This window comes from Ornithorhynchus anatinus, chromosome 3 (assembly GCF_004115215.2).
Source record: "Ornithorhynchus anatinus isolate Pmale09 chromosome 3, mOrnAna1.pri.v4, whole genome shotgun sequence".
NCBI lineage: Eukaryota > Metazoa > Chordata > Mammalia > Monotremata > Ornithorhynchidae > Ornithorhynchus > Ornithorhynchus anatinus.
Genome location: NC_041730.1, coordinates 30,575,582 through 30,602,847, shown reverse-complemented (window position 1 = coordinate 30,602,847; position 27,266 = coordinate 30,575,582). Strand labels below are relative to the sequence as shown.

Below are 27,266 nucleotides of genomic sequence, written 5' to 3'. Positions count from 1 at the left end.
CACATATGTCAATCAGTGGTATTTATTGAGCACTTACTTTGTGCAGAGCCCTGTACTAAGTAAACTCTTGGGGGAGTACAAAAGACACATTGCCAGCCTATTTGTGTTTGTATTTATGCCAGGTGTAGGAATCATCTTCAGTCAATCAATTGTATGAAGCACTTATTCTGTGCAGAGCACATTGTTCTAAGCACTTGGGAGAGTACATGAGTACTCATGAGAGTAGTCATGATCCTTCCCTCAAGGAGCTTCCAATCGAATATTACATAAGTAAGCAGCGGGGCTCAGTGGAAGGAGCATGGGCTTGGGAGTCAGAGGTCAGGGATTTGAATGCCGGCTCCGCCCTTGTCAGCTGTGTGACTTTGGGCAAGTCACTTAACTTCTCTGTGCCTCAGTTTTCTCATCTGTAAAATGAGGATTAAGACTGTGAACCCCACGTGGGACAACCTAATCTTATATCCCCCCAGCGCTTAGAACAGTGCTTTGCACATAGTAAGCGCTTAACAAATGCCTACATTATTATTATTATTATTATAAGTATTGTGAGTACCTAGGTGATGTGGGAGTGCTGAAGGGAGCCAAATTAGGATAGAGAGATCAACTGGGGAAAGCCTGCTGGAGGAGGAGTGACTTCAGGATGTCCTTGTCGATGGGGAGAGCAGCAGTCAGCTGGATGTGAAGGGAGAGGGAGGTCCAGGGAGGAAGGAAACAAGAGGTCGGCACTACGAGCACAAGGTGCGGTGAGTAGGTTGGCTTGAAAAGAACCAAGTGTGGGACTTGGGGTGGGAGAGGAGCCAGGATAAGTAAGGGTAATAATCAAGGTTTATTACCTTGATGCCAGTGGTCAGGTGTTCTGCTTGATGTGGAAAGGAATAGGCAATGAGAGGAATTGGAAGTTTATTTTTTTGGGGGGGTAGGAGTGGGGGGAATGTGCGTATATTGTAAAAATTATCCAATCAATCATGTTGAGCACTGACTATGTGAAAACCACTGTACTAATCACTTGGGAGAATGCAATATAGCAATAATAAGAGTTGGCAGACATTCCCTGCCCGCAATGAGCTTACAGTCTAGAGGGAGAGATAGACATTAATATAAATAAATGACCAATATCTACACAAGTGTTGTGGGGCTGAGGGAGAGGTGAATAAAGGGAGCAAAACCATGCACTAGAGTTGTTGTTCTCCTGCCCACTAATTAGTGTCATCAATGGGAGACCTTGAAATGCATGCTTGCAATGTTCTTGGAACCTATCTTATAAAGTCATGACCACTTTTCCTTACTACTCTCATAAATGCTTCCCACACCATGACTGCTTAAACCCACTGGTGTGGAAATGCAGCTTGAAACTTCTGAATCAACTTCAGAGGAAGGGCTGCTGATGAGAGAGCTCTCTGTTTAGGCATGGGCTGAGACATAATGGTGCCCTTTCTTATTGTCTGCAGTGGTTCAGGCCTGATCTGGGTCAGAGCTGGGTTTCCCTGCTTATTCATTTGACTGTTTTTCTACCATGAGAGAGCATTCAATGAGAGGAATCTGCAGTCTGCCTAGCAGTAGGGTTGAAGGAAAAATGAATCAGTCCTATTTGAGCCCTTTTTTGGGGGTCGGGGTGAGGGCGGGTTTTGGTTAAGCGCTTACTAGGTGCCAAAGAATGTACTAAGTGCTGGGGTAGATACAAGGTAATCAGGTTGGATATGGACTGTATCCCACATGGCGCTCACAGTAATAGTCCCCATTTGACAGATGAAGTCACTGAGGCACAGAGAAGTAGCATGGCTGGGAAGCAGCGTGGCTGGGAAGCAGCGTGGCTCAGTGGAAAAGAGCCTGGGCTTCGGAGTCAGAGGTCATGAGTTCAGCTCCCGGCTCTGCCACTTGTCAGCGCTGTGACTGTGGGCAAGTCACTTAACTTCTCTGTGCCTCAGTTACCTCATCTATAAAATGGGGATTAACTGTGAGCCCCACGTGGGACAACCTGATTACCCTGTATCTACCCCAGTGCTTAGAACAGTGCTTTGCACATAGTAAGCGCTTAACAAATACCAACATTATTATTATTATTATTATTAAGTTAAACGACTTGCCCAAGATCATACAGCAGACGAGTGGCGGAGCTGGGACTAGAACCCAGTTCCTTCCTACTCCCAGGCCCATGCTCTGTTTACTAGGCCATACTGCCTTTTACATTGCCTTTACTCTTTGCAGAGCTCTGTACTAAATGCTTGGCAGTACAGTATACAGTATAATAGAGTTGCGGTATTTAAGTGCTTTAATTTGTGCCAGGCACTAAATTAAGCACTGGGGTGTATATAAGCAAATTGGGTTGGACACTGCCCCTGTCCCACGAGAGGCTCACAGTCTCAATCCCCATTTCAATGAGGTGACTTAAGGCCCAGTGAAGTGACTTGCCTGAGGTCACCCAGTAGACAAGTGGTAAAGCTAGGCCTCAGATACCTTATCTGTAAAGAACGGGGATTAAGGGTGTGAGCCCAATTTGGGACAGGGACTGAGTCCAACCCGATTAATTTGTATCTACCGTAGCACACATAGTAAGCGCTTAATAAGTACCGTAATTATTATTGAAACGTAACCCATTCTTACATAGACACGAGGGTACACCCTATCGTCAGATGAGAAGGTAATTTCCATCCCCCCCAAACAAATACCTAAATTCGTATTCAGAATTCTCATTCCTTTCTGGAATGTACAGATTCCCTTCCTATCCAAATTCACTCCCCTACTCTCTATAGGTAATTCTTCAAGCCTTTCATCCTTTTCCTTCTTTACATTTACTTATTCCCGCTCCAACCACATACACATATGCAATCTCTCTATAGGTGTCCTCTCAAATTTCTACTCCTTGTCCTTCCCCAAACATACTCCGTAACCATTCATTCATTCAGTAGTATTTATTGAGCACTTACTATGTGCAGAGCACTGTACTAAGCGCTTGGAATGTACAATTTGGCAACAGATAGCGACAATCCCTGCCCAATAATGGGCTAACAGTCTAATGGGGGAGACAGACAGCAAAGCAAAACTGAACAAAACAAGACAACATCATCAAGATAAATAGAATCATGGAGATATACACCTCATTAACAAAAATAAGGTAATAAATAATATATACAAATATGCAGAGTGCTGAGGGGAAGGGGGAAGAGAAGAGGGCGGGAAGGGAGGGGAGGAGGAACAGAGGGAAAGGGGAGGCTCAGTTTGGGAAGGCCTCTGGGAGGAGGTGAGCTCTCAGTAGGGCTTTAAAACAGAATGGAGGTGTTCTCCATGCACTTTCATTTGGCTGAGGCTACCTGAGCCACTAACACTCTTCTTAAAGTAACAGGTTACGGCAGGGAACTGTCTATCTCAGATAAATACTGATCTTTCACTGCCTGCAACTTAAACTTGGGTAGTAGTGACTTAAACATGTACTTCAATCCCAGAAGTGCCCCAGATATGATCCCATTTTAGAGATTTTGTTACTCAGACTCCGGAAGAACAAGAGTCCAGGCAGGGTGAATACAAAGAAAAGCTCCCCAGTGATTTTGGTCATTATTTGCCCAAATGTCTCATTGGGTCCCTTTCTTTCTGACACTTAGCAATGACCTAAGTCACCTGGTAGGCTTAGTGCTGAGCACTGAGTTTCCTTCACACGCATAGAGTATAAATAAAAAAGTTTAGGGCAGAGTCAGATGTGCAAATAGAATGCACCACCCAAGTTTTGGCAGTTTGGACTTGGAGGTTCCTGTGCATGCCCATCTAAAATGGGTGCTATAGTGCCTGACTTGCCAATCAGCAAGACAGAGAAAAGTAGACAAGGCACAGAGAAACAACAAAAACACTTTCTTTGCCTAATAAATCCTAAATCCCATTGACCCTGGTCAATATTACTTTCTTTAGACTCTTTTATGCTTCAGGGAGGTGAAATATTTTGTCTAGATTAAAGGAACCTTTAGTGGAGCACTGGTTAGTAGGGTTATCTGAGAACTTGCAAGTTTTAGGCCCATAATGAATTTATATTTAATAAGCCAGAGCTCCCTTTGGTGGAAGAGATACTTCTCTGGACTGCCCCTTTTCTGTTTTCGGAAGACTGATGCAGTTCCACGCCCTGCATCTATCCCCCTGAAGGTTTATCGACACTTTGCAGTTCTGGCACCCTTCCTCCTCTCAGACCGAAGACTTATCTACGTCTTACATTTGGTTAGGGAAGACACAGAAGGGGTGTCAGCCAGGAATCATTCTCGGCAGACAGACTGGCAGAAGAGAGACAACTGCTATCGGGGTCATGAGATTCCACCAAGCTCACCTACTTTCACAATCGACTGTTGTACAAAGTGATCGTGGGGCGTCTTGACTTGGCTTAAGTCAGAATTGGCACAGCAGCTTATAGACAGTGAGAGACACGCAAAGCTTTCAATTGCTGGGTTCACGGGGTTCCACCAAGCCTACTGGATGCCGCAGCATGTCACTTAGGGTGACCATGGTGGGTTTAGACTGGATTTACGCCCCAGAACTGGCGTAGCAATTCCTAAGCATTCAGTCGGGGCCACACTCGCACAATGTCACACATTAACGTGGCACCCTGTGCCACTCCCTGGCATTCAGTCGTCATAAAATTCCAAATCCTGTTTGTGTTACTAAATAAACCAAATTACTCACTTGTCTAACATACTTTTTGCCAGAGCGCTTGACTGACGTGAGTTCATTTGGTAAAATGGCCACAGTCTTCCTGTCTCTGAGTCTCAGGTGAGATTTCAAAAGGTGGTAATAATAATTTTGGTATTTAAGTGCTTACTATGGGCCAAGCACTGCACTAATCGGTGGGATGGATGCAAGCAAAAAGGGACTCTTACCTTTTTGGTTGTGTGCCTAGAGGTCACTTAGAGAAGGAGTGCTCCAGACCATTGTCGAGTGTTGTCATCCGAGGCACTGCACCAAATTACTGTGGAAGAAAACTTCACGGATTCAGTATTGTGTTCAAAAGGGTATATCAGAGACTTGTTTATTACTATTAGTGCTTCTAGCACTAGTAGGAAGTGGTGGTTGACGGGCAGAGTTTCCTCTCCTGATCAAGGCCTGCTTAACTCCATGCAATCCAGAGTGTCTTTATATACAGATGGTAGAGCTAGGATGCTTCGCTTGTGATAGAACACAAATCATTGTATATTACTTAATACAAGCAGCTATAAATTATACTTGGGGTAATTATTAGGGCCTGCCTGGTTCTCTCCATTTTAAGGATCTGGGGGCAAACCCTATTGATAGGTTAGGAATCCTGACCTGGCCTCTTCCTGTCCGGAGACCTTAACAAACCAAACTTTCTGATAGGACAGATACCTAGATAGGATGAACAAAGGAGGGAGGAGATTACGTGATGTGCCCACTTTGAGTAAATGGCAGCTGGGCTGGACAAAATAAAGTCCAGGCCTAAAGGACCATCACGTTCCATCCCTTGGTATTCTACCACTTCTAGGGACTCTAGTCGCTGGAGTTACTCTTGTTCACTTAAGGTGATCAGGAGACAATCAAACAGGCCTAAAAGCAAAGCAGCTCAGAGGGAACAGTTGGGCGGGAAGGGGCTTATGCAAAACCCAGACCACTGTGCTTCCACAGTATGCAACCACAGTATGCAACCACAGACAATGAATTTGCTTGATGCAAGATGGAATAAATTTGAAGAGTTCTTTTGGAAGTGTCCATCTCATTTGAGGAACCATGACTGTGATTTTTGTTTAACTCAGTATCCATGACTTCTTGAAGAGTATTTCAGTTTTTATTTTAAATGACTGAATTTATCTTAGAGAATGTTTTCAAACACCTTATTGTAAACAACATTGCTACATTAAGGAATTAACATGTAACATGAACTTAATTGCACACTGAGTTAAATCACTGGTTAGTTGAGCCTGGTAATCTGTCTCTCTGACACTGGCCCCAAAATATTTTTGGAGCAGTGGTGACATTCCTTCTAGACTTATTAATAGTATTAATAATAATAATAGTATGTGCTGAGGTACATGGAAGTTATGTTGGATATGTGCCCTGTCCCACTAAGGGATCACAGTATCAGGGAGAGCAGGTAATCTCCATTTTACAGATGAGAAAATGGAGGCAAAGAAGTCATGACTTGTTCAAGGTCGCACAGCAGCAGCAAAGCTGGGATTCGAATCCAGGTCCTCTTGACTTCGAGTTCTGTATTCTTTCCACTAGGCAACACTGCTTCTCAGAGGGCTTACATTCTGTTCTGTTGCATAAAGAAGCAAAGCATGGATGTAAATATTTATTGAAGGTTTTTAACCTGTGAAGGCACACTAATGTACCCTTGAGCTCAGGATCAGAACCCCTTGCCTGTTTATACTTGGTTTAAATGAGATTGTCACTTGGCTAGAGAATCATTCTCTACATGTCAGTGGCCCTAACAGCCATCTGCAACACATTATCTCAAAATGTATATTGAAGCTATTGGGAGAAGCAGCATAGCATAGTGGAAAGAGCAAGGGTCTGGGAATCATAGGATCTGGAATCTAATCCCAACTCTGCCACTTGTCTGCTGTGTGACCTTGGGCAAGTCACTAGATACTGCAGACATTCATTGTAAAGTTTTGAGTCTTCTTTTCAGGTTGGGAGGTAAGGGAAGAAACTTCCTTTTGATACTTTAATAATTCCATGCTATATGTGGTTCAGAAAATGTATGTTTATCATTACCAGGGTTTCACACACATTGTATATAAAAGTTCTTCAGTCAATCAATTATACTTATTGAGCACCTCCTGTGTGCAAAGCACTGTACTAAGCACTTGGGAGAGTACAATATAACAGAGTTGATAGATGCCCTCTCTCCCAACATTGAGCTTATAGTCTAGAGCGGGAGGCACACTATTATATATAAAAAAAATGGTTATGTACGTGACTGCTGAGGGTCGGGTGTGTGGCCCAGGCTAGAAGCTTGAGTGATCAGACATGAAATCTCACCCTGTTCAAGAGTCAGTGCACAGAAAACAAGCAGAGATGTTCAAAATCCTGGATGTTCAAAAACAACATGGTGTAGTGGACAGAGCCCAGGCCTGGAAGTCAAAAGGTCATGGGTTCTAATCCTGGCTCCTCCACTTGTCTGATGCGTGACCTTGGGCAAGTCATTTCACTTCTCTGGGCCTCAGTTACCTCATCTGTAAAATGGGAACTAAGACTACGAGCCCCTTGTGGGACAGGGACTGCATCTAACCTTATTGGATTATATCCACCCCAGTGCTTAGTACAGTGCCTGACACATAGTACGGGCTTAACAAATACCACAAGTATTATTATTATAGCCAATGTCCTGTGACCCAAGGAGACCTAGATGCATGGAAGGACCATTCACGGTTTCCAGCCTTAAGGAAGAATCGTTGCTTCGAGACAGTGTGGTAATAATGGCCTTTACTAAGCTCCTACTGATTGCAAGTACTGTACTTAATACTGGTAATTAATTGTCAGCACAGAGTAATAATTCCTGTATTGGTAAACCTAACTTTAGTCTTTCTCTAAGGAGTGTGGTGTGCTTTACAGATAATATATAAAATCTTTGTTGCATCCCTCTGAGGCAAACATGAGGCAGGAATTATTGCTATTTTATAATGAGAAAATGAGAAACCATCCTAGTTTTGTTTCTCACATTTACTTTTATTTATATGTATGTATTATCAGTTGGTCAGGATTTTATATAGTTGGTTTAAAGCATCAAGCACCTGAGGATGGCTTCAACGCAGGGTAAGATTTATACCAATGTATCTTGGGGTGACTGCGTAATATCTTTATACTGCCATTTCTCTGTACACATCATAAGTTGCATGATATGATACAGAAGTCCAAGAGTGTGCATAGCTTTGCTCTTTAGATTGAGAGTGTGTGTGGTGGGGGGAGGGGCAGGGGGTGTTATTACGTTGTATAAAGACAAAATCCATCACTTGAATTAGTATGTATAATACAGTGTGGGGTCTGTAGTCAATCAGTGGTATTTATTGAGTGCATACTGTTTACAGAGCATTGTACTAAGCTCCTGGGAGACTGCAATATGACAGAAATAGCAGATAATAATGAGTTTACAGTCTAGTCTTGCACAGTTTGAGGGGATGCATTTTCTTTGTCAGCGTGATAACCAATCTCCAAGTTATCTGATATTTTATATATTTTTTGGGGGTATTAAGTGTGCCCTCAATGATGTTATTTGTCCAGATTAAAGAAGCAATTGTAGCTTTAGAAGAGGTTTTTCTGTGTGTGTGTTAAGACTATTGTGTGTCCTCTGAATTTTAAGTGATTCCATAATTTTTTTTTCCTCCCCCCTACTTTTAGACACCTGATGAGATCACCACCGGAGCTGGGATTCCAGTGGGAGATAAACTGAATGCTCTGACGGCAGGGTCGCGGGGGCCTCTGCTTGTTCAGGATGTGGTTTTCACTGATGAAATGGCTCACTTTGACCGAGAGAGAATTCCCGAGAGAGTTGTTCACGCAAAGGGAGCAGGTGGGTTTTGCGTGGCCTAAGGACATGAATTTCAAATCTTTCTACAGTTTTTTTCCATGGTCTTTAGAATTGTTATTCTAGGTCAGGCAGTGTTTCGGTGAACAAACTCAGACCTGGTTCCAACACAGCTGGATGTATTTGAGGGTAAAATGAGGAAGGGCTGAAGGTTCTGTGTATTTATTTCTTAGTGGCATCTGTGTCCACTCCCTGGGGGGTCACGGAGACGATTGCCCCAGCAGCATTTTAAGTTAGACTCCTCCACTTGCTTTTCCCAGGTCTTTTACAAGACTCTCTAACCAGGGTGGAGAAGACCCCAGTTGGAGACTGCCTGTCCTCATCTCCTCCCAAATTCCTGGCTCCCTTTCCCTTTCTACACCCAAGATGAAACTCTGGCAGCTCTCAGGAGGGGTTTTTGGCAATATATGATATGCACATATTCTAACCTCTTCATCATATCCCCTAATTGTAAAATCATTCCATTCTGGTCACTCATCTTCCCCATTTGCTCAGGTTTCCTTATACTTGGCAGTGCAGAACCCCAAATTAAGGAAAACTTGCTTTTATGTTACACACCCTGCATCCCATGTCATATATATGCACACATCTTTTCATTTTGATACTGTGCTGCACTGTATCTATTCAGACACAGGTAGTTGGGAGAGAGTCCCTGAATTCTGCCAGTATATTCTATCCAAAATGTGTATTGGAAACCTGCATTCTAGAAGGATTATCTTTTATGCCTTTTAAGGTCATTAAAAGCATCTGGAACTTGGTATTATATTCTTGTCTTAGAGTACTCTGTGCCAAAGTAATGTTTTTGTCTTTCTTTTGCAGGAGCATTTGGATATTTTGAAGTCACTCATGATATTACCAAATACACTAAGGCAAAAGTGTTTGAGCATATTGGAAAAAGAACTCCAATTGCTGTTAGATTCTCCACTGTTGGTAAGATAGTTTGTTGTTAGATCATATTTTGTGAGGCTATATAATCTCATTAAAAACAAGCTTCTAAGAGTAAGTAGCACATTAAACAAATTCTAGTAGGAGCTAATAATTTTAAATGTGTAGGCGTAGACTGACTTTCCTAAAACTATATTTTTTAGTATACTGGTTTTGAGCAGCAGAATATTTATTCAGTTATAACTTGATTTGATTGACAATATTTTCAATTTTTTAAATTTCTCAGATGGTGCTTGTTCACCTTGATGCTGCGTCAGAGAAAATAATGTTTAGCACTACTGTTTTACTTCTAGCCTTTGGCACAAGTTTCCTATGGGCTTTTGATAGTTTACTTGTTCTCTTTTTGTAGTTTAGTCTTCACAGCTTTGTTCTTTACTAATTAAGCCCAGCTATTGGTCCTGTGAAAGAGTATTGCTCTCACAATCAGGAGACCTGGATTCTAGTCCCGGTTCTTCTGGTTAACATGGTAACATTAAATTGGTTAACATGTTTGAGCATCATATGTGCACCTCCCAATGTCCTGCACCCCATCCTGCCAACTCACTCGTTGTATTCTGTGTCCCAGTGGGAACATCGTTGGTAGGGACAAGAGAGCGTGGGGTGCTTTGCAAGCTACCAACATTATCATCAACTATTCTGTGTAGTTTCTTAGTCGAGAAGCAGAGTGGCCTACAGGAAAGTAATATGGAACTAATCTTGATTCTACAACTGCCTGCTGGGTGACCTTGGACAAGTCACTTATCTCTATTTCCTCATCTGTAAAAATCTGTAAAATTCTCCCTCCTAACTAAACTGGAAGCACAATGTGGAACAGGGGCTGTCCAACCTGATCACCTTACCTCAGTGCTTGGCCAATAGTAAGCACTTAATGATGCCATCATTATTGTTATTTCTAAGAATTATAGTAATGAGTACCACAACCGAAGTCTCAGGGCCAAGGCTCTTATTCATGATGAGTATTTTCTATCATCAACTAATTGTTTGAAAACTAATACTCATAATGAGTTTTAAGGTCTACTTAAACTTGATGATTGACCTAAAATTGCAGTTATGAAATGCTGTGTTAAAAATGATCAAAAACCAATTCATTGTTTTTGTTAAAGTGTGTAGAATAGAATGAATATGATAACAGGCAAGGAAAGAAGTTATACAAGTGTTAGTTTGATAGTAAATATACTCCTTTTCCCTTTGATTATTTATTTTAGGACTATGAAAGTTGTGGCAGGAAGTGGTGCAAGCTGAAAATATTAATTCATTCAATAGTATTTGAATGCTTACTATGTGCAGAGCACTGTACTAAGCGCTTGGATTGTACAATTTGGCAACAGATACAGTCCCTGCCCATTGACGGGCTTACAGTCTAATTCATTCAATAGTATTTATTGAGCGCTTACTATGTGCAGAGCACTGTACTAAGCGCTTGGGATGAACAAGTCGGCAACAGATAGAGACAGTCCCTGCCGTTTGACGGGCTTACAGTCTAATCGGGGGAGACGGACAGACAAGAACAATGGCACTAAACAGCGTCAAGGGGAAGAACATCTCGTAAAAACAATGGCAAATAAATAGAATCAAGGCGATGTACAATTCATTAACAAAATAAATAGGGTAACGAAAATATATACAGTTGAGCGGACGAGTACAGTGCTGTGGGGATGGGAAGGGAGAGGTGGAGGAGCAGAGGGAAAAGGGGAAAAAGAGGGTTTAGCTGCGGAGAGGTAAAGGGGGGTGGCAGAGGGAGAAGAGGAGCTCAGTCTGGGAAGGCCTCTTGGAGGAGGTGAGTTTTAAGTAGGGTTTTGAAGAGGGAAAGAGAATCAGTTTGGCGGAGGTGAGGAGGGAGGGCGTTCCAGGACCGCGGGTCATTGAGGACTGATATCGCAGCTCCCAGAAAACGGAGGTTCCGAGTCAATGTGGCGGCGATGACTGGAGGAGAAAGGTTCAGCTGCAAATAGGGACCAGCAGTCCTAGGCGCGGCTCCAAAGGAGAGGTGGTCTTGGCGCAGATGAGTCGGGCAAAGAAGGTCATGATGGATAAATAGAGAGCAAGGAATGCTCATGCTAATCTAATCTTTAGAATGGCTGTCTAGAGGAGCAGCTGTTAGATGTGTTTTCCAAATATCCTCATACTAGTGTTGGAGACAGATCTATCTCATTGTCTTATTGTCTTCTTAATCTGCTCCTTGGGAATACTGAGTTATTTTAATTAGTTTTTAAGAAATGGGAATGTTTTCCCCCATCAAAATAGGGAAAGGTAAAAGTGTCTGCCTCCTCAATCTGACTGCTCAGTACCTAAAACTCTTGGAAATTAGGCTGCTAAGTTTCAGGCCACTATGGGCTATTGCAGTATATAAAATGGTACCCTAGCTAGTGTTCTGAAAGAGTTACTATATCTAAATTCTGAAATTTCTCCTGGGACTTAAGCAGTCACTGAAGATAACCAACCGTTTGCCAAGGGCTTGGTACTTTTTGGAAGAATGTCACAGTACTGTATTAATAACATTACCATTATTATTTAGTGCTTACTCTTTGGCAAACACTGTGCTAAGTGCTGAGATAGATACAAGACAATAAGCTCAGACACAGCCTTTGTCCTGCCTGGTGCTTCCAGTCCAAAATGGAGGGAGAATGGATATTGTACACCATTTTACAGATGAGAAAATTGAAGCCAAGGGAGTGTAGTGATTTGCCCAAAGGCCCGCATTAGTCAAGTGGCGGTGTAGAAACTAGAACCTGGGTCTCCTCACATCTAGTCCCAGGCTCTTGTCACTAGACTATTCAGCCTAATGGGCTACTTGTTAGATATATAGTAAGATAGATAGTATATGCTTAACATATACCAACATTATATTGTGTTTTCATTCAGTAGTATTTATGGAGCACTTACTGTGTGCAGAGCATTGTACTAAGTATCTAAACACTGTTTATGTTTGAATGTTCCAGCTGGAGAATCTGGCTCAGCTGATACTGTTCGTGACCCTCGAGGGTTTGCCGTAAAATTCTATACCGACGATGGTAACTGGGATCTCACAGGAAACAACACCCCAATATTCTTTATTAGGGATCCACTGTTGGTGAGTGAAACAGTTCAAGGTGGTAGTGAGAAGAGGCTGTTGTAAACAGGGCCTGTTAACAAGAGGAAATTGCTGTTTTTATGAGACAGTTTGTCTTTATAAAGATGCTTATGTACCTGTTTTTTTAAATACCAATAAGACAAAAGAAGAACGTTTGGTGTCAGTCTTAAATAACAAAATTCCGGTATCACTTGCTTTGCTGATTGGTGATTGGGTGAACATTGTGTAGGGAGAGTATTCCCAAAGCTATTAAAACATCTGGTTCTTTTTGGATGCCACCTTTAAAACCTGAATTGGCACTCTGAAATAGATTATGCATTTAGCCTTTTAGTCTAATGCTGTGTAGAGGAAAAGATTCTCCAAATTTCCTGGTTTTGAAATAAATATAACTGATGTTTTGAATGTGTCAAAATTAAGTGCACCTCATAATGAAAGTGTTTATTTGTATATGTAGTGTCGGTTTGCCTTAGTTTCCATATTACTTTTTTTGCAGTTTGCTTTACTTTCCATATTACTTTTTTCCCATTTTATTACTATTTAGTTTCCATCTTTTATTCATACTCAAAAAAGGAACCCTCAAACCCACCTGAAAGATCCTGACATGGTGTGGGATTTCTGGAGTCTCCGCCCCGAGTCTCTCCATCAGGCAAGACATTTAGACATTTTGCCTTAATTTATTGTATGCTATTTCCACTGAGGTATGAAGCAGCTCAATGTGAGACTTTTTTATTGTATTTTTCACCTTCCAAACAGCTTGATGGGAAAGAGGAGAGAAGACTGAAAGTTTCCTGGTTTGGGTGGTGATGGGAAGCGGGTGGAGGGGGAGATTGTGTGTGAGTGAGAATGAATGATTGAGGCAAAAAAGGGTTAGGATCCTGTCTCTTCTATCTTTGTTTTCCTGTTTAGTTTCTCCTGTTCTAGCAGCTTCACTGGAACTAGATTTTCCCAGGCCTCCACTGCTTTCTCTTTCCTCCTTTTTCCTTCATCCAGCTTAAGGTTTTTTTATTTGTTTTGTTTTTATGGTACTTAAGTGCTTACTATGTGCAGGGCACTGTACTAAGCATAGGGTAGATAAGCGAGGACTAGAGGCTAGAGCACAAGCATGGGAGTCAGAAGGACCAGGCTTCTAATCCCAGCATGGCCACTTATCAGCTCTGTGAACTCTTGGGGAAGTCACTTCACATCTCTGTGCCTCAGTTATATCTCCTCTAGGCTGTAAGCTCGTTGTAGGCAGGGAATGTGTCCGTTTATTGTTGTATTATATTCTTCCAAGTGTTTAGTACAATGCACACACAGTACACAGTAGCACTTAATACACAGTAAGCACCTAATATATACAGTTGACTAACACAGTCCCTGTCCTAGTTAAGGCTCACTGTCTAAGAGGGAGGAGGATTTTATCCCCACTTTGCAGATGAGGAAACTGAGATACAGAAAAGTTAAGTGCCTTGCCCCAGGTCGCACAGCAGGCAAGTGGCAGAGCTACAACTAGAACCCAAGTCTTCTGACTCCCAGCTCTTTGCTGTTTCCACTAGGCTTCACAGCTTCCCTGGGCCACACTGGTTCCCTCTTTATTCCTATCAGGGCCCTTGCTTTCTTCCTCCTAAGAAGGACTAAGGAGGTTTGCCCTCTATCATTACTCCTTCCTGACTTTCCTCCCCATTCTGGTTTGGGAATAGACTGTCTCCTGTCGCTCTGCCCTTATGGAGGCTGAGTCCCCATTGCCGAGCTCTGAGAGTGAGGCTGTGCTCTGAACTTTCCTCATTCTCATCCTTTTAGTCTTGTCTAGTGAGATTCTATTGACTTACCTTTTAGGGACTAAATCTCAGTTACTAGGAGTTCCAAGTCAGATGGACTTTATTTGCTATCTTTCACTGGCCAGAACAATGGATGTCTCTCTGTTACTGCCAACTTTTGCAATATTAGTTTTTTTTCCTTTTTCTTTGCTTTGTTGTGTTTGAGGCACTTTTCATGCAACTGCCCTGCCAGCCTGCACCCCTGGGGTACCCAGAACATCATGGAGAAGGGGAGAAAGCAAGGGATTTTGGGGAAGACAAGTTAAAAAGAGGGTAGATGAGTAAAGGTTGGAGGGTAGGATTTGGAAGCTTTAACGGCTTACCTAAGGAACAGGTGGTGGTGATGGGGATATTTCTATTTTGCTGGCTAGTGACCGATCACAAATTTACTCCTCTGTCACTTCATCTTACTAATTAGGTTTGGAAAATTGTCAGAGAAAGCTGGGGATGAAACGTCACCAAGAAAGTTAAGCGTTTATATTAGGGCAGTATGACAACCAAACATTTTGTAAGTAATTTGCTATTTTTAATTAAGGATAAATGATTTTCCCAGAAAGGTTAGACTACTTCATTTAAGATTGAATGTATTTTGTCTTTGTAGTTTGGATGCATGTCACTTTGTGTTAACTTTCACTTGAGCTAGTTTGTGTAGGATATTTCACAAATCTTTAAAATAACTCTTTCAACTATCAATCAACTATTTCATATTTTTAAAGAGTTTAGTAATGACTGACTGAATTAAGAATGAAATCTGGTAGCTTATTTGACTCTGAACTTCAAATTTAACTGTTGTTCCCCTTAGGTTTCTTTCTTGTTCAGTGATCGTGGAATTCCAGATGGCCACCGGCATATGAATGGATATGGATCTCACACTTTCAAATTTGTTAATGCTAATGGAAAGGCAGTTTACTGCAAATTTCATTATAAGGTACATTATTCAAGACAGCATGACTTATTTGTTAATTGAATGGAAACCAACTGAGTAGGATAATAAGAACTCTTCCTAATTTTTGTTTTTTGTAAGTCTTCATGTAACAAAATACAAACTGGCTAACATGAGGAAAAATATGTCAGTCATTAAACATTATTGGTATTATATGTCAAAGTCATCAAACATAATTGGTATTTTAAGGAACCTCTTTTTTTTGACTTGGAAGATCATTTTATTTATCTATTGCCTCCAGAGAGGTGAAAACCTAATCCATCCAGTGCAGATGGTTAGTCTTCTATTAAAAATTATTTCCAGACCTTGGGATTCTGAAAACTGCCTTGGTATTCTATTCCAGTGGTTTAATTACCCCTGTAACAAAGAAGTTTCTTCTTACGCATAACAAGAATTTTCCTTAAATAATGTGTCCTCATGAAATGAAGATAGGCTTAGGTGTCAGGGGCTCTGTTTCTAATCCTGGCTTTGCCACCTACTTGCTATTTGAGCTTGGGCAAACAAGCAGACAGGTGGCAGAGTCAGAATTAGAACCCAGGTCCTCTTTACTTTCTGACTCATGCTTTATAATAATTATGGTGTTTATTAAGCTCTTACTATGTGCAAGGCCCTCTACTAAGTGCTGGGGTGGATACAGACAAAATTGGGTTGGACACAGTCCTTGTCTCACGTAGGGCTCACAGTCTCAATCCCCATTTTATAGATGAGGGAACTGAAGCACACAGACAAGTGGCAGAGCTGCGATTAGAACCCATGACCCTCTGATTCCAGGCCCGCTCTCTGTCCACTACACCATGTTGCTAGGCCACGCTGCCTCTCCATTATCCCTCATCTTTTTCTTATCCAGACTATCCAATTCCAAATCCTTTTAGCTTTTCTCATGGAACCTTTTTCTATTCTTTTACTCATCATTTTTTTCACCTATTGTGGGTACTTTTCAGTTTTCTGTACAACCTGCATCAACCAGTCAACAAGAATTGAATGCCTCCTGGGTGTATAAACACTGTGGTGGCTTTTTTAATAACAGCACTTTGTTGCTGACTCATTCACCTCAAAGTTCACTATTACCCCTTAGGCCTTTTTCTGCTCTGTATGTTCCTAGCCACCCTTTCCTACCCAGTCCCCCATTTCTCTCCCTCATGCCCCTCCCAATTCTACTACTTGCACTTAATAGCATGGAGTATTGGATAGAGCACGGCCCTGGGAGTCAGAAAGACATTGGTTCTAGTCCAGGTACTGCCACTTGTTTGCTGTGAGAACTTGGGCAAGTCACTTCACTTCTCTGTGCCTATTACCTAGTGTGTAAAGGGGGGATTAAGACTGAGAGCCCCATGTGGGAGAGGGACCGTGTGCAACCCGATTTGCTTGTATCCACCACAATACTTAGCACAGTGCCTGGAACAAAGCACTTAACAAATACCTCTATTATTATCCTCTAGACTGTAAGCTTGTTATGGACAGGGAATGTCTCCTTATTCTGTTTTATTATCCTCTCCCAAGCACTTAGTACAGTGCTCTGCACACAGTAAGCACTCAGTAAATACGATTGCTTAACCTCACCCTGGGTTTAGACCATTTCTCTAATTTATAGAGATCACTTTGCATTTTACATGTTTTCTGAAGAATTAACCATCCATCTCTATTCAGTGTCATCTGAATAGAATGAACTCCCAATTTCTGCATTTGACTCATCAATAAAGATATTGAAAATGCTGGCTAAAACTAGTATCTAGCATTAGTCCCCATGGCATAATAGGCCATTCCTAATGATGATCAAATAATAATCCTGGAGAATGTCAGAGTTTAAAAAAAGATGTTTTCTCCAAAGATATCACAGTCTAAAATATCTTATTTTTGGCAAAAACTGTAAATATTTGAAGGTTATAAAATGGGCAACTCAGAGTGCATTGTTTTTACTTATAATATGTACTAGAGCTGGTGTTGGATGTAAAGTACAGTAAAACAACTTTTTGTGCTACTGAATTAGTTGGTGGGGAAAATAGTTCTCTAAGCATTCTTTCTTTGCACAGCGTAATCTTCTTTCAAATTTATGGAAGGATGTTAGACGTGTTCCCTATATTCCACTTATCTGTTAGATCATTTTCTGTCATCAAATTTTAACCAATATTTCTGTCATTCTTTCAGACTGACCAAGGTATCAAAAATCTTACTGTTGAAGAGGCAGGAAGACTGTCTCGGGAAGATCCCGATTATGGCCTGCGAGACCTGTATAATGCCATTGACACAGGCAATTACCCATCTTGGACTCTCTATATTCAGGTCATGACTTTCGAGCAAGCAGAAACATTTCCATTTAATCCTTTTGACCTCACCAAGGTAATTCAAAGTGAAAACATAAAGGACTTATCTTGCTGTTTTCATCTTTTCATCCCCAAATCTTGAGTAAAAGTACATTACATGTCAGGCTCAGGTGAAATGTTGTTAACATAATATTTTGGCAGAACAGAAATGAGTCTTCATTAGTATTGAGAGCTATTGCAAGTGCTTTGGATTTTTATTTCTTACAAGAACTGAATTTGATTGTAGTGAAATATTACTTGTGTATGTACTTGCCCACACATATGTAGACAGATGCACACACACACCTACATACTCACTGTTCAAAACAGGGCTAAAATAAATGTGATTGATTTAAAGAGTGTTTTTTCTAATCATTGACCATTTATTACACCATATTCATACAATAAGATTTTATTATTCTCTGGAGCCAGGTGGTGATTTTGTGTGTTTGATTTGCTTTTTAGATTTGGCCTCATAAAGACTATCCTCTTATCCCTGTTGGTAAACTGATCCTAAACAGGAATCCTGTTAATTATTTTGCGGATGTGGAACAACTGGCTTTTGACCCAAGCAATATGCCACCAGGCATTGAACCGAGCCCTGATAAAATGCTGCAAGTAAGTCTGGTGGTTTAGATCACGTACCTTTCTCTACTGTTTTTTGTTAAAAACTCTTTAGATTTACCAAAGATTTACCTCTTTAAATTATGAGCTCAAACTATATGCTAATTGTGTGTAACAAAAATAATGTAGCACCTGAGCACAATTTAGTGTGGCTCTGTGGAAGGAGCACAGGTTTGGGAGTCAGAGGTCATGGGTTCTAATCCCAGCTTCGCTGCTTGTCAGCTGGGTGACTTTGGGCAAGTCACTTAACTTCTCTGTGCCTCAGTTCCCTCATATGTAATAGGGGGATTAAGACTGTGAGCCCCACGTGGGACAACCTGATCATCTTGTGTCCCCCCAGTGCTTAGAACAGTGCGTTGCACATAGTAAGTGCTTAACAAGTACCATTATTATTATTATTATTGTTGTTAAGCTTCTTGAGTGTTACTATTTTTCTGACAATTGGACCTAGTAATGACACAATTTGTCGGGAACTGCAACTTGAAAATTCTTGACCACAGTAAGGAAATACTTGGAGGATTTGGGTATTTACTCAGTTTTTGCAAGAGCCTGGAAACATTCCTCAGGAAACTTAATGCCAAAATAAGTACTTAAATCACTAAGGAAGTGTGTCCATTTACCTTCTGGTATCGGTGGAGGGTGGTGAAAAATTTGGGCGCTATATCAAACTTCGTTATTTGTCACCGTATTTAATGTGGTGTTCCAAATTACTTGTTTGTCAAAAACAAATGGAGAGCTCCATATTTGGTTTTCCCCATCTGCATTTCAGTGGAGTAGTCAGGGATCAGTTATTCAGTAGCTTTTTTTATATAATTATTTTAAATGGTGTTTAAGTGCTTACTGTGTGCCAGGCTCTGTACCAAATGCTGGAATAGACACAAGCAAATCAGGTTGAACACAGTCCATGTCCACATGGGGCTAACTTCTTAATCCTCATTTTATAGAGAAATGATGTCCCTATGGTCACCCAGCAGACAAGTGGCGAAGTTGAGATTAGAACTCAGGTCCCTCTGACTCCAAGGCCTATATTCCATCCACTAGGATACACTTCTTCTCAGTAGCTGACATAAGAAAAGGCTTTGACCATAGGCGGCCTGGGACACAAATCTACTTAATCTACCCCCAGCTAAATATATTCTTAGATGGTCTGAGCTTTCTCATATTTCATTGTAATTCACAGCCTATCCAGTGTAGGTTGCTCATATTTGGCTCACCTGCTGACCTACATATTCATTCACCTGTATTTGAGCGCTTTCTGTGGGTAGAGCACTGTACTAAGTGCTTGGGAGAGTACAGTAAAAAATAAGCAGTCACATTTCCTGCCCACAATTAGCTTACAGTCTAGAGGAGAGGAGACAGACATCAATACAAGTAAATGAAATTACAGATATGTACATAAGTGCTATGGGGCTGGGAGGGGTGAAGAGCAAAGGGAGCAAGTCAAGGTGATGCAGTCTGGGAAGGCCTCTTGGAGGAGATGTGCCTTCGATAGGGCTTTGAAGGCAGGGGGAGACCAATCTTCTGTCAGATTTATGGAGGGGGAGGGCATTCCGGGCCAGAGACAGGACGTGGGCTAGCGGTTGGTGGTGAGACAGGCAAGATCAAGGCACAGTGAGAAAGCTAGCACTAGAGGAGCCAAGTGTGCGGGCTGGGTGGTAGGAGAGAAGTGAGGTGAGGTAGGGGGCAAGGTGGTGGAGGAGTTTTTGTTTGATGAGGAGTGGTTCCATGGGCAATCACTGGAATGTCTTGAGGAGTAGGGTGATGTGTTTTTGTAGAAAAATGATCCGGACAGTAGAATGAAGTATGGACTGGAGTCGAGAGAGACAGGTGGCTGGGAGTCAGCAAGGAGGCTGATGTAGTAATCCAGACAGGATAGGATGAGTGATTTTATTAATGTGGTAGTAGTTGGATGGAAAGGAAGGAATTTAGCAATATTGTGAAGATGGGAATGACAGGATTTAGTGATGGATTGGATATGTGGGTTGAATGAGAGAGAAGGATGACGCCAAGGTTACGGTCTTGTGAGACAGGAAGGATGGTGGTAACGTCTACAGTGATGGGAAAGTCAGGGTGAGGACAGGGTTTGGGTGGGAAGATAAGGAGCTTTATTTTGGACATGTTAAGTTTGAGGTGATGGGAGGACATCCAAGTGGAGATATCTTGAAGGCAGGAGGAGATGAGAGACTGCAGAGAGGGAGAGAGATCAGGGCTGGAGATGTAGATTGGAAGGGTACTGACTTGATTTGCCGATATCAGTCAAGGAACTTTTGGTCATATCCCACTCATAGCTCAGCATGGCGGTGGCCGTGTTACAGCTACGGCTTAAGCTAGGCCCTCAGTCCTGAGCTAGAGTTTGAACATTCTCTTTGCCTTGCCTTGTGGGGTGAGGTTTGGAGCAGTAGGGCCATGCCCCAGATTCCGCGGCTCCATGTTTTCTGACACAGGGTAGGAAACCCAGTCTAACATGAGGTACACACACACAGCCACCGGCAGACCTGTTACAATATGTTTTGCTTTGTCACGCAACCCAACTTTCTGCCTTGACCTTCATCTGCAAGTTTGAGGAAGAGGAGGAGTAAGGCCCTAGAGAACTGAAAATTGGATTGAGCTGAAATCCTAACTCAACCAAACCCAACAGCTGGCCTGGTGTGAGTGGATATTACACAGGTACATCGTGTGGCACATATGAGCTCAGGGATTCCACCGTGACTTCTATTGGTTCCCAACTTGAGGAGAATGAAAGGCGAGAAGAGGGATAGATACTCAGGCAGCGAAGGCTGTTTGGAGCCTAAATTGGACCCCAGAGATTAGCGCTTATGCATCTCATTACACCATTGTTTTAATTTCAGGTCAAAGTTTTTGAGTTTCCATGTTAGGCTTGCTTATGTTCTTGGGTTTCATTGGATTTAACCCGTTCCACTTGCTTTGAGAGAAAAGACTCTTTGTGCTATTCTCATAGGCTGCAAACTTGCTGCTGTTTTATTTTGCTTACTGATAACCTTTGTCTTATTTTACTATCCAGTCAGCAGTATAGCTTTAATAAACAGGAGCTAAGTTTGAAAACATTGAACTAGGAAGGATATACATAATCCTTTAACCATTGAGGGCCAGTTCCCGCTGAGGTTATTTGTCCTGCCTCTATTTCTTCTCTTCCTCAGATTTTCAGATGAAAGGCAAGGCAGAAAGCTGGGTGGAGTGACAAACCAGAGCCATATTGCATTAGGCTGGGTTTTCTATCCTGTGTCAGAAGTTTGGGCTTGGAGCAGCTGAATTTGGGTCATGGCCCCACTGCTCCAAACCTCATCCCATAGGACATGGCAATGAGCGTGTCCAAACTCTAGCTAAGGGCCAGGCTTAAACTGTAGCAGTAACTTGGCTACCACCATCCTGAGCTATAAGCAGCATCTGACTCGGGACCTCACTGGACAAGCAACAAAGTCCAGAATCAACCCACTGATAGTAAATAAGTTACTAAAGTATAGTTTACTGGATAGAACCTTGGATCTGAGAGATTGCATTCCTGGAATTAGTGAGTTTTTTGCAGGATAGGTTCCCATTTTTGGTTGGTTTCTTCTTTGATGAAATGGAGAAAACGACAAGTGTTTTCATTTGGTTTTCAACAACAAAATTCAATAAATTACACTTTAAGAAAATGAGGTAAAGAGAAAGTGGCATTTAGAGAATGAAAAAAGGTATATAACACTTAGAAATGGATTTTGAAAATGAATTTTGAAACTATTCCTTAGGACCGTGACCTGGAAAAGTCACTGATTATTAACTTATTATGCAGAAGTTTATTTCTTTTCTACTTCAGAGGGTAGGCAGTGTCTTGCAATCAATCTTTTATTTAGTGATCAATGTGGAAATTTGCCATGTGTTACCCTTTTGGAAAAAAATGTTTAAGCACTATTTTACATGTTGCCATAAGCATTCACGTTCACTATGATTTTAGGGTCGTCTCTTTTCCTATCCTGATACTCATCGCCACCGTCTAGGAGCCAACTACTTGCAAATACCTGTAAATTGCCCCTTCAGAGCACGAGTGGCCAACTATCAAAGAGATGGACCCATGTGTGTGTTTGACAACCAAGGTAGACATCACACTCCTCCCTCCCTCCTCCCCGCCCCCGTAGCATATATGCATGACATATGTTTTCGAATCAGTGGTATTTATTGAATGCTTTCTATGTACAGTACACTGTTTTAAGTGCTTGGCAGAGTGTAGTAGAGTTGGTAGGCATGATCCCTGACATCAGGGGGCTCCATACTCTTGCTTACTCTTACCTGTAATTTATTTTAGTGTCCATTTCCCCCCAGGTTCCTTGTGGATAAGGAATTTGTCTACCAACTGTGATGTACTTTTCCAAGCCCTTAGTATGGTAATTTGCTCATAGTAAGCACTTAATAAATTCTGTTGATAAGATTGTATGTGCCTCGAGGGCAGAGACCACATTTACTAATTCGAGTGTACTTTGAAAATGCTTTTGACTGGCGTACATGTTCTTTTATATACTAAGATTTAATTAGAATGAGCAATTTGTTTCATGATTAACCTTTCACTATATTTGGTTTCACGTCCTTAGCAGCAAAAGAACTTTATTCTGTGCAAAATTCATCTGTCGATATGATATAAATTTACCTTTTCTCAGAGTTAGAGAACAATTGTTTAATGATAGAATGGACATGCACTCTCACCTTGATATTAGGATTTTCAGAAATTGTCAAGGGAAAAACCTGTGTTTCGCTTCCCTTAATCTGGGAAGTGCTTGGAATTTTGATGCCCAAAGAAATGCTCCATTCACCTTTGTCACCTTCTCTTGCATTTTGCATTTATTTAAATAACTGGATATAGCCAATGAGTGACGCAGATCAATCCTGGAAATATTATTTTTTACTGTTACCATGGAATGAATAGAGCTTGAGAACTATACAAGGAATGTATATAAGGGTATGCTTAGACATGTCATCTACCTCAGAAGTGGGGTTTGATAGTATAAATGTAACTGGCCAGTAAAGCTACCTTGTTTCTCAACAAGAAATTGAATTAGAAGAGTTCTCTCATACTACTTTGACAGGAACCTTTTCACTAAACAGGGTGACCCAGTTTCAACAGTGTTGTTTTTACAGTGACGTTTCTGGCAGAATATTTGTGTATAACTTATCTCTTTCCCTCAGGGGAAGTATTTCACAAGCAGTACTTTGTTCATTTGTCCATGTGAACAGCTACAGTTTTGTGTATCTCTATTTTCCATGACCCTAAAGTCTTGTTTGCCTTTGCGTCAAAGGTGGGGCACCGAATTATTTCCCAAATAGCTTTAGTGGCCCCGAAAATCAACCAAAAGCTTTGGAGCATCGCTATCACGTATCAGCCGACGTTCAACGCTTTAATAGTGCAGATGAAGATAATGTAACCCAGGTAACTCTGATGAAAAATACATCAACGTAATCTGATTCAGATATTCTACCTACATATCTGGATTTCCTTCACACTTTACATATCTCCTCGGGTTGCCCTTATCCAGTATTTTCAACGAAGTGGACAGTGTCACAAGTGGCTTTGAATGCAGAAGTAAGCGTGGATGAAAATGCATATGGAGAGGGGCACTCCCTTACCTGTCCAGAGAATTCAATCCTCAGAGAGGGAGGCATTGGAAGGCTGAGCCTACACCTGTTGTCACACAACAGAAACCAGGCAGGTTAGGGGCAGAGTGAGATTGGGGCAGAGATTGGCATGGGTGGTGAGAGAAATGAAAGGGAAAGAGGGTACCTGATGAAGAGGAATAGCTGCAAAGCCATATATTCAAAATTGGAAGAGAAGAGGGACCCAGAAAGAGCAAAAAATGGTCAAGAAAAGGAAAAGCTAGGAGGAGTGAGGAAAAGCACAAAGAAGATAGTAGACTAAAAAGAGTGGAGGCAAAGAACAGAGCCAAAAAAAGGGTATCAGATACACCCATAGAAATACATAAAAGGAAAATGCTAGAGATGGATTGGCATACCAAAAAAAGAGTACAAGGCAATAGGATGAGAGGAGAATGACGGGGGAGCTGAGATAAGGGACAGAATTTCAGGAAGAGGAAAGTACAAAGGAAGAGAGGGAAGGAAAAGGGAAGCTTCTGTTTAGCTCTGACAAAATCAGGTATGTTCATTAATGTCTGATAAGTAGCCTTTAGCCTTTTTTTTTTTGAATGGAGAAAAATTTGAATTAGGAATAAGAACTCAAAATATAAGTTTTTAGGATATCTGGAAGCCATATTAAAGTTCTCTTTGTGAGAGTGCCATTTCAGTAATCCAGCGAGAAGAGATCTATTGTTTCTGGGATAACACCAGTTCTACTTGGGATTTTTTCTGCCTTCCCCATTAAATAGTGGCTATTACAAATATTATTGCCCTTTGGTAAAATTGTTTCTTAAAATGAACGGCAAACCCCTTAGCCTCTTTCCTTGTAAACCATCAGTTCCAAATGAGCAGAAAGTTCCAGAATTTCATATCCAATTAGCTGTCTGTTCTGTTGTGTGTATTCTAAATGATTAGGTGCGGGACTTCTATACCCAAGTGCTGAATGAAGAAGAACGAAAACGCCTTTGTGAGAATATTGCGGGTCACCTTAAGGATGCTCAGCTTTTCATCCAGAAGAGAGCCGTGAGTAATATTTCATTATTCAGCTAAAGGCTGACACCTGCTGGAGCATTTGTAGCAATGGAAAGATGGAAACGTGCCAAATGAGGTTTTAACAGCCCTCAAATTATTACAAAAGACACAAATTCATAAAAGTGGTTTACATATATCTGCTACACTTCAGCAGGGGGAGAGAAAGAGGTCATTTTAATATGAGATTCAACTAGTTAAGTTAAATTAAGCACATTGGAAGGCTATTCTGAGGAAAGGGCACCTTTTTCAGTAAGGGCTTTAAGGACTGTGAGAACTTTCACAATAGTCAGAGCCTTGGCCGCAAAGCGTCAAGCAATAGCAGAACCAAACCAGGAATATAATGGAGAGATCACTTACAGTTGAGGGACTCCAGTGGTCAGCCTCAGTGTTAATTTGCTCAGTGGTTTTGCTGGATTGCTTTCCTAGTTGGCTTGATTCCCTTTTGACTGCTGTCTTTGAGAGAAATTCTCCCGCTTCTCCTTCATACTCCTCTCCCCACCTCCCCACCCCCCAACCTTTCCTCCTTCCTTTTCCCAGTGTCTCTAAAAGGTGGACAAGAATGTGGGGTTTAGGGGAAGAAACAGACTGTGGTAAAGAAAGTCCTTCTGGCTCAGCCAGGAAGTTCTGCTTGTATAGGTAGCTAATGTATTTGGGAGAGGGGCTAGGGAGAGATGAAATAGATTACCTCATGGAAATTAAGTTGAAAATATCATTTTAGGTGAAAAATTTCACTGATGTTCATCCTGACTATGGGTCAAGAATTCAGGCCCTTCTGGATAAATACAATGCTATGGAAAAAAAGGTACGTTATTGACTAACTTCACTTACTAGTGATTTGACATTATGACAACCAACTCCGTCGTGCTTGGGATAGTACTCAGTAAATGCTATTGCTTGATTGTTTCCGTTGTTGGGTAGGGATTGTCACTATTTGTTGCTGAATTGTATTTTTCAAGTGCTTAGTATAGTGCTTTGCACACTAGCGCACAATGAATATAATTGCATGAATGAAACTTATGAACATGGATTTAGTTTTAGCAACCTCATTTTCTGAGATCAGTTTTTTACCCCATGATCTCTGGTCTTAAAGGTGCTTCAGACTTGCTAAACCAGCACCCTTGATTAAGCTGAAGAGGAGGCTGGGAAGCATGGAAATGTAACTCTAGGAATACAAAGATTGACAAATACAAATTCCAAATCTGATTTATTTCATTGACTCTAAAGGGAAAAATAAATCACTGCTGATATTAGTATTTAACTTTTTTTTTTTTTTGACTAGAATGTGATTAGAACCTTTACACGGCCTTCACATCATTTGGCTGCAAAAGAGAAAGCTAACCTGTGAACTCAATGCCAAGGCCAGGTCCCATCCAAGAAGGAGGATTACTATGGAAGTCATAAACAAATGAAGCAGATTGCTGCATAGTATTAGGATTAGTGTAGTCTGGCTACACAGATACAAATATATGCCTTTATATTGATAAGTGATCAGTAACCTTTATGCCTTCTAATACTGACGTTCTTCTGTCCGTATTTAATGCATGTGGAAAATAAGTTTATCAGAAATTAATGCTTATTTTTTAAAACAAGTTTTTTATCTCCTTGGAATGATTATTCGATGAAATTACTGGAAGGAACCTGATTGGAATCGTTATCAGTTTTTATGATAAGTTTTTCAGAATCAGTGTCAGTTCTATTTGCAGGGCTCCTCTTACACCAATTACACCAAGAAGGAAAATAAAACACAAATAATAAATACATTATCCATAAAGAAAACGGATTATTTTTTAATCATTTGTTTCATTACAGGGAAAAATATTACATGAAGGTATAATTACTCCTAGATAATAATTGCCACTATAAATGTTTTCTAATGTTTATTTCTCTTGGGAAAAATTTGGTTTACTTTATGTTAGAATAAAAATTATACTAATGCACAGTTAGTGAAAATGATTTATTTGTAATGCTTTACTTTCAAAATAAAGTAATCTCCACCCACACATGGCATCTTTTTTTTCCTTTTAAAATCAATCCATTATTCATTGAGCACTCAACCAGTCCACCCGCCCCCCGCCGCTCGGACCCGGGAACATTGCGCTCCCCTTCTCGATCCTGGGGACATTGTGCTCCCCTTCTCGGCCCCAAGGACATTGTGTCCTCGGGGGACATTGTGTCCCCCTGCTCGGGCCCGGGGACATTGTGCTCCCCAACTGCTCCCCCACTCCGCCCGAGGCGGCCATTTTAGGAAGCCCCCACTCTGCCTGAGGCGGCCATTTTGGGAAGGCCTCACTCCCTCTTCCCTCTTGAGGTGATTCATCCCTCCCGCCCCCGCCCCGGGCGACGACGTCCTTGTTCTCACCATGTTACCTTACCTTAGCCGCCGCCTACGGCCGCCACCCACCCCGGACAACCTCAGGGCCCCCCCGCCGCC

At 41.5% G+C, this 27,266-nt stretch overlaps 1 protein-coding gene across 1 annotated transcript in view; it reads left to right on the top strand.

Annotated features, from left to right (window-relative positions):
• CAT (catalase) overlaps positions 1–26,835 on the top strand; it is a 37,327-nt gene extending 10,492 nt beyond the window's left edge. The window contains exons 2-13 of the mRNA XM_029060275.1: positions 8,323–8,494; positions 9,329–9,439; positions 12,394–12,524; positions 13,066–13,170; positions 15,123–15,248; positions 17,409–17,600; positions 18,029–18,181; positions 22,140–22,278; positions 23,473–23,603; positions 24,719–24,826; positions 25,554–25,637; positions 26,115–26,835. Of these exons, the coding sequence (XP_028916108.1) occupies positions 8,323–8,494; positions 9,329–9,439; positions 12,394–12,524; positions 13,066–13,170; positions 15,123–15,248; positions 17,409–17,600; positions 18,029–18,181; positions 22,140–22,278; positions 23,473–23,603; positions 24,719–24,826; positions 25,554–25,637; positions 26,115–26,180 (1,518 nt within the window). The 3' untranslated portion in view covers positions 26,181–26,835. The remainder of the gene's footprint in view (positions 1–8,322; positions 8,495–9,328; positions 9,440–12,393; positions 12,525–13,065; positions 13,171–15,122; positions 15,249–17,408; positions 17,601–18,028; positions 18,182–22,139; positions 22,279–23,472; positions 23,604–24,718; positions 24,827–25,553; positions 25,638–26,114) is intronic.
• Positions 26,836–27,266: the final 431 nt, after the last annotated feature.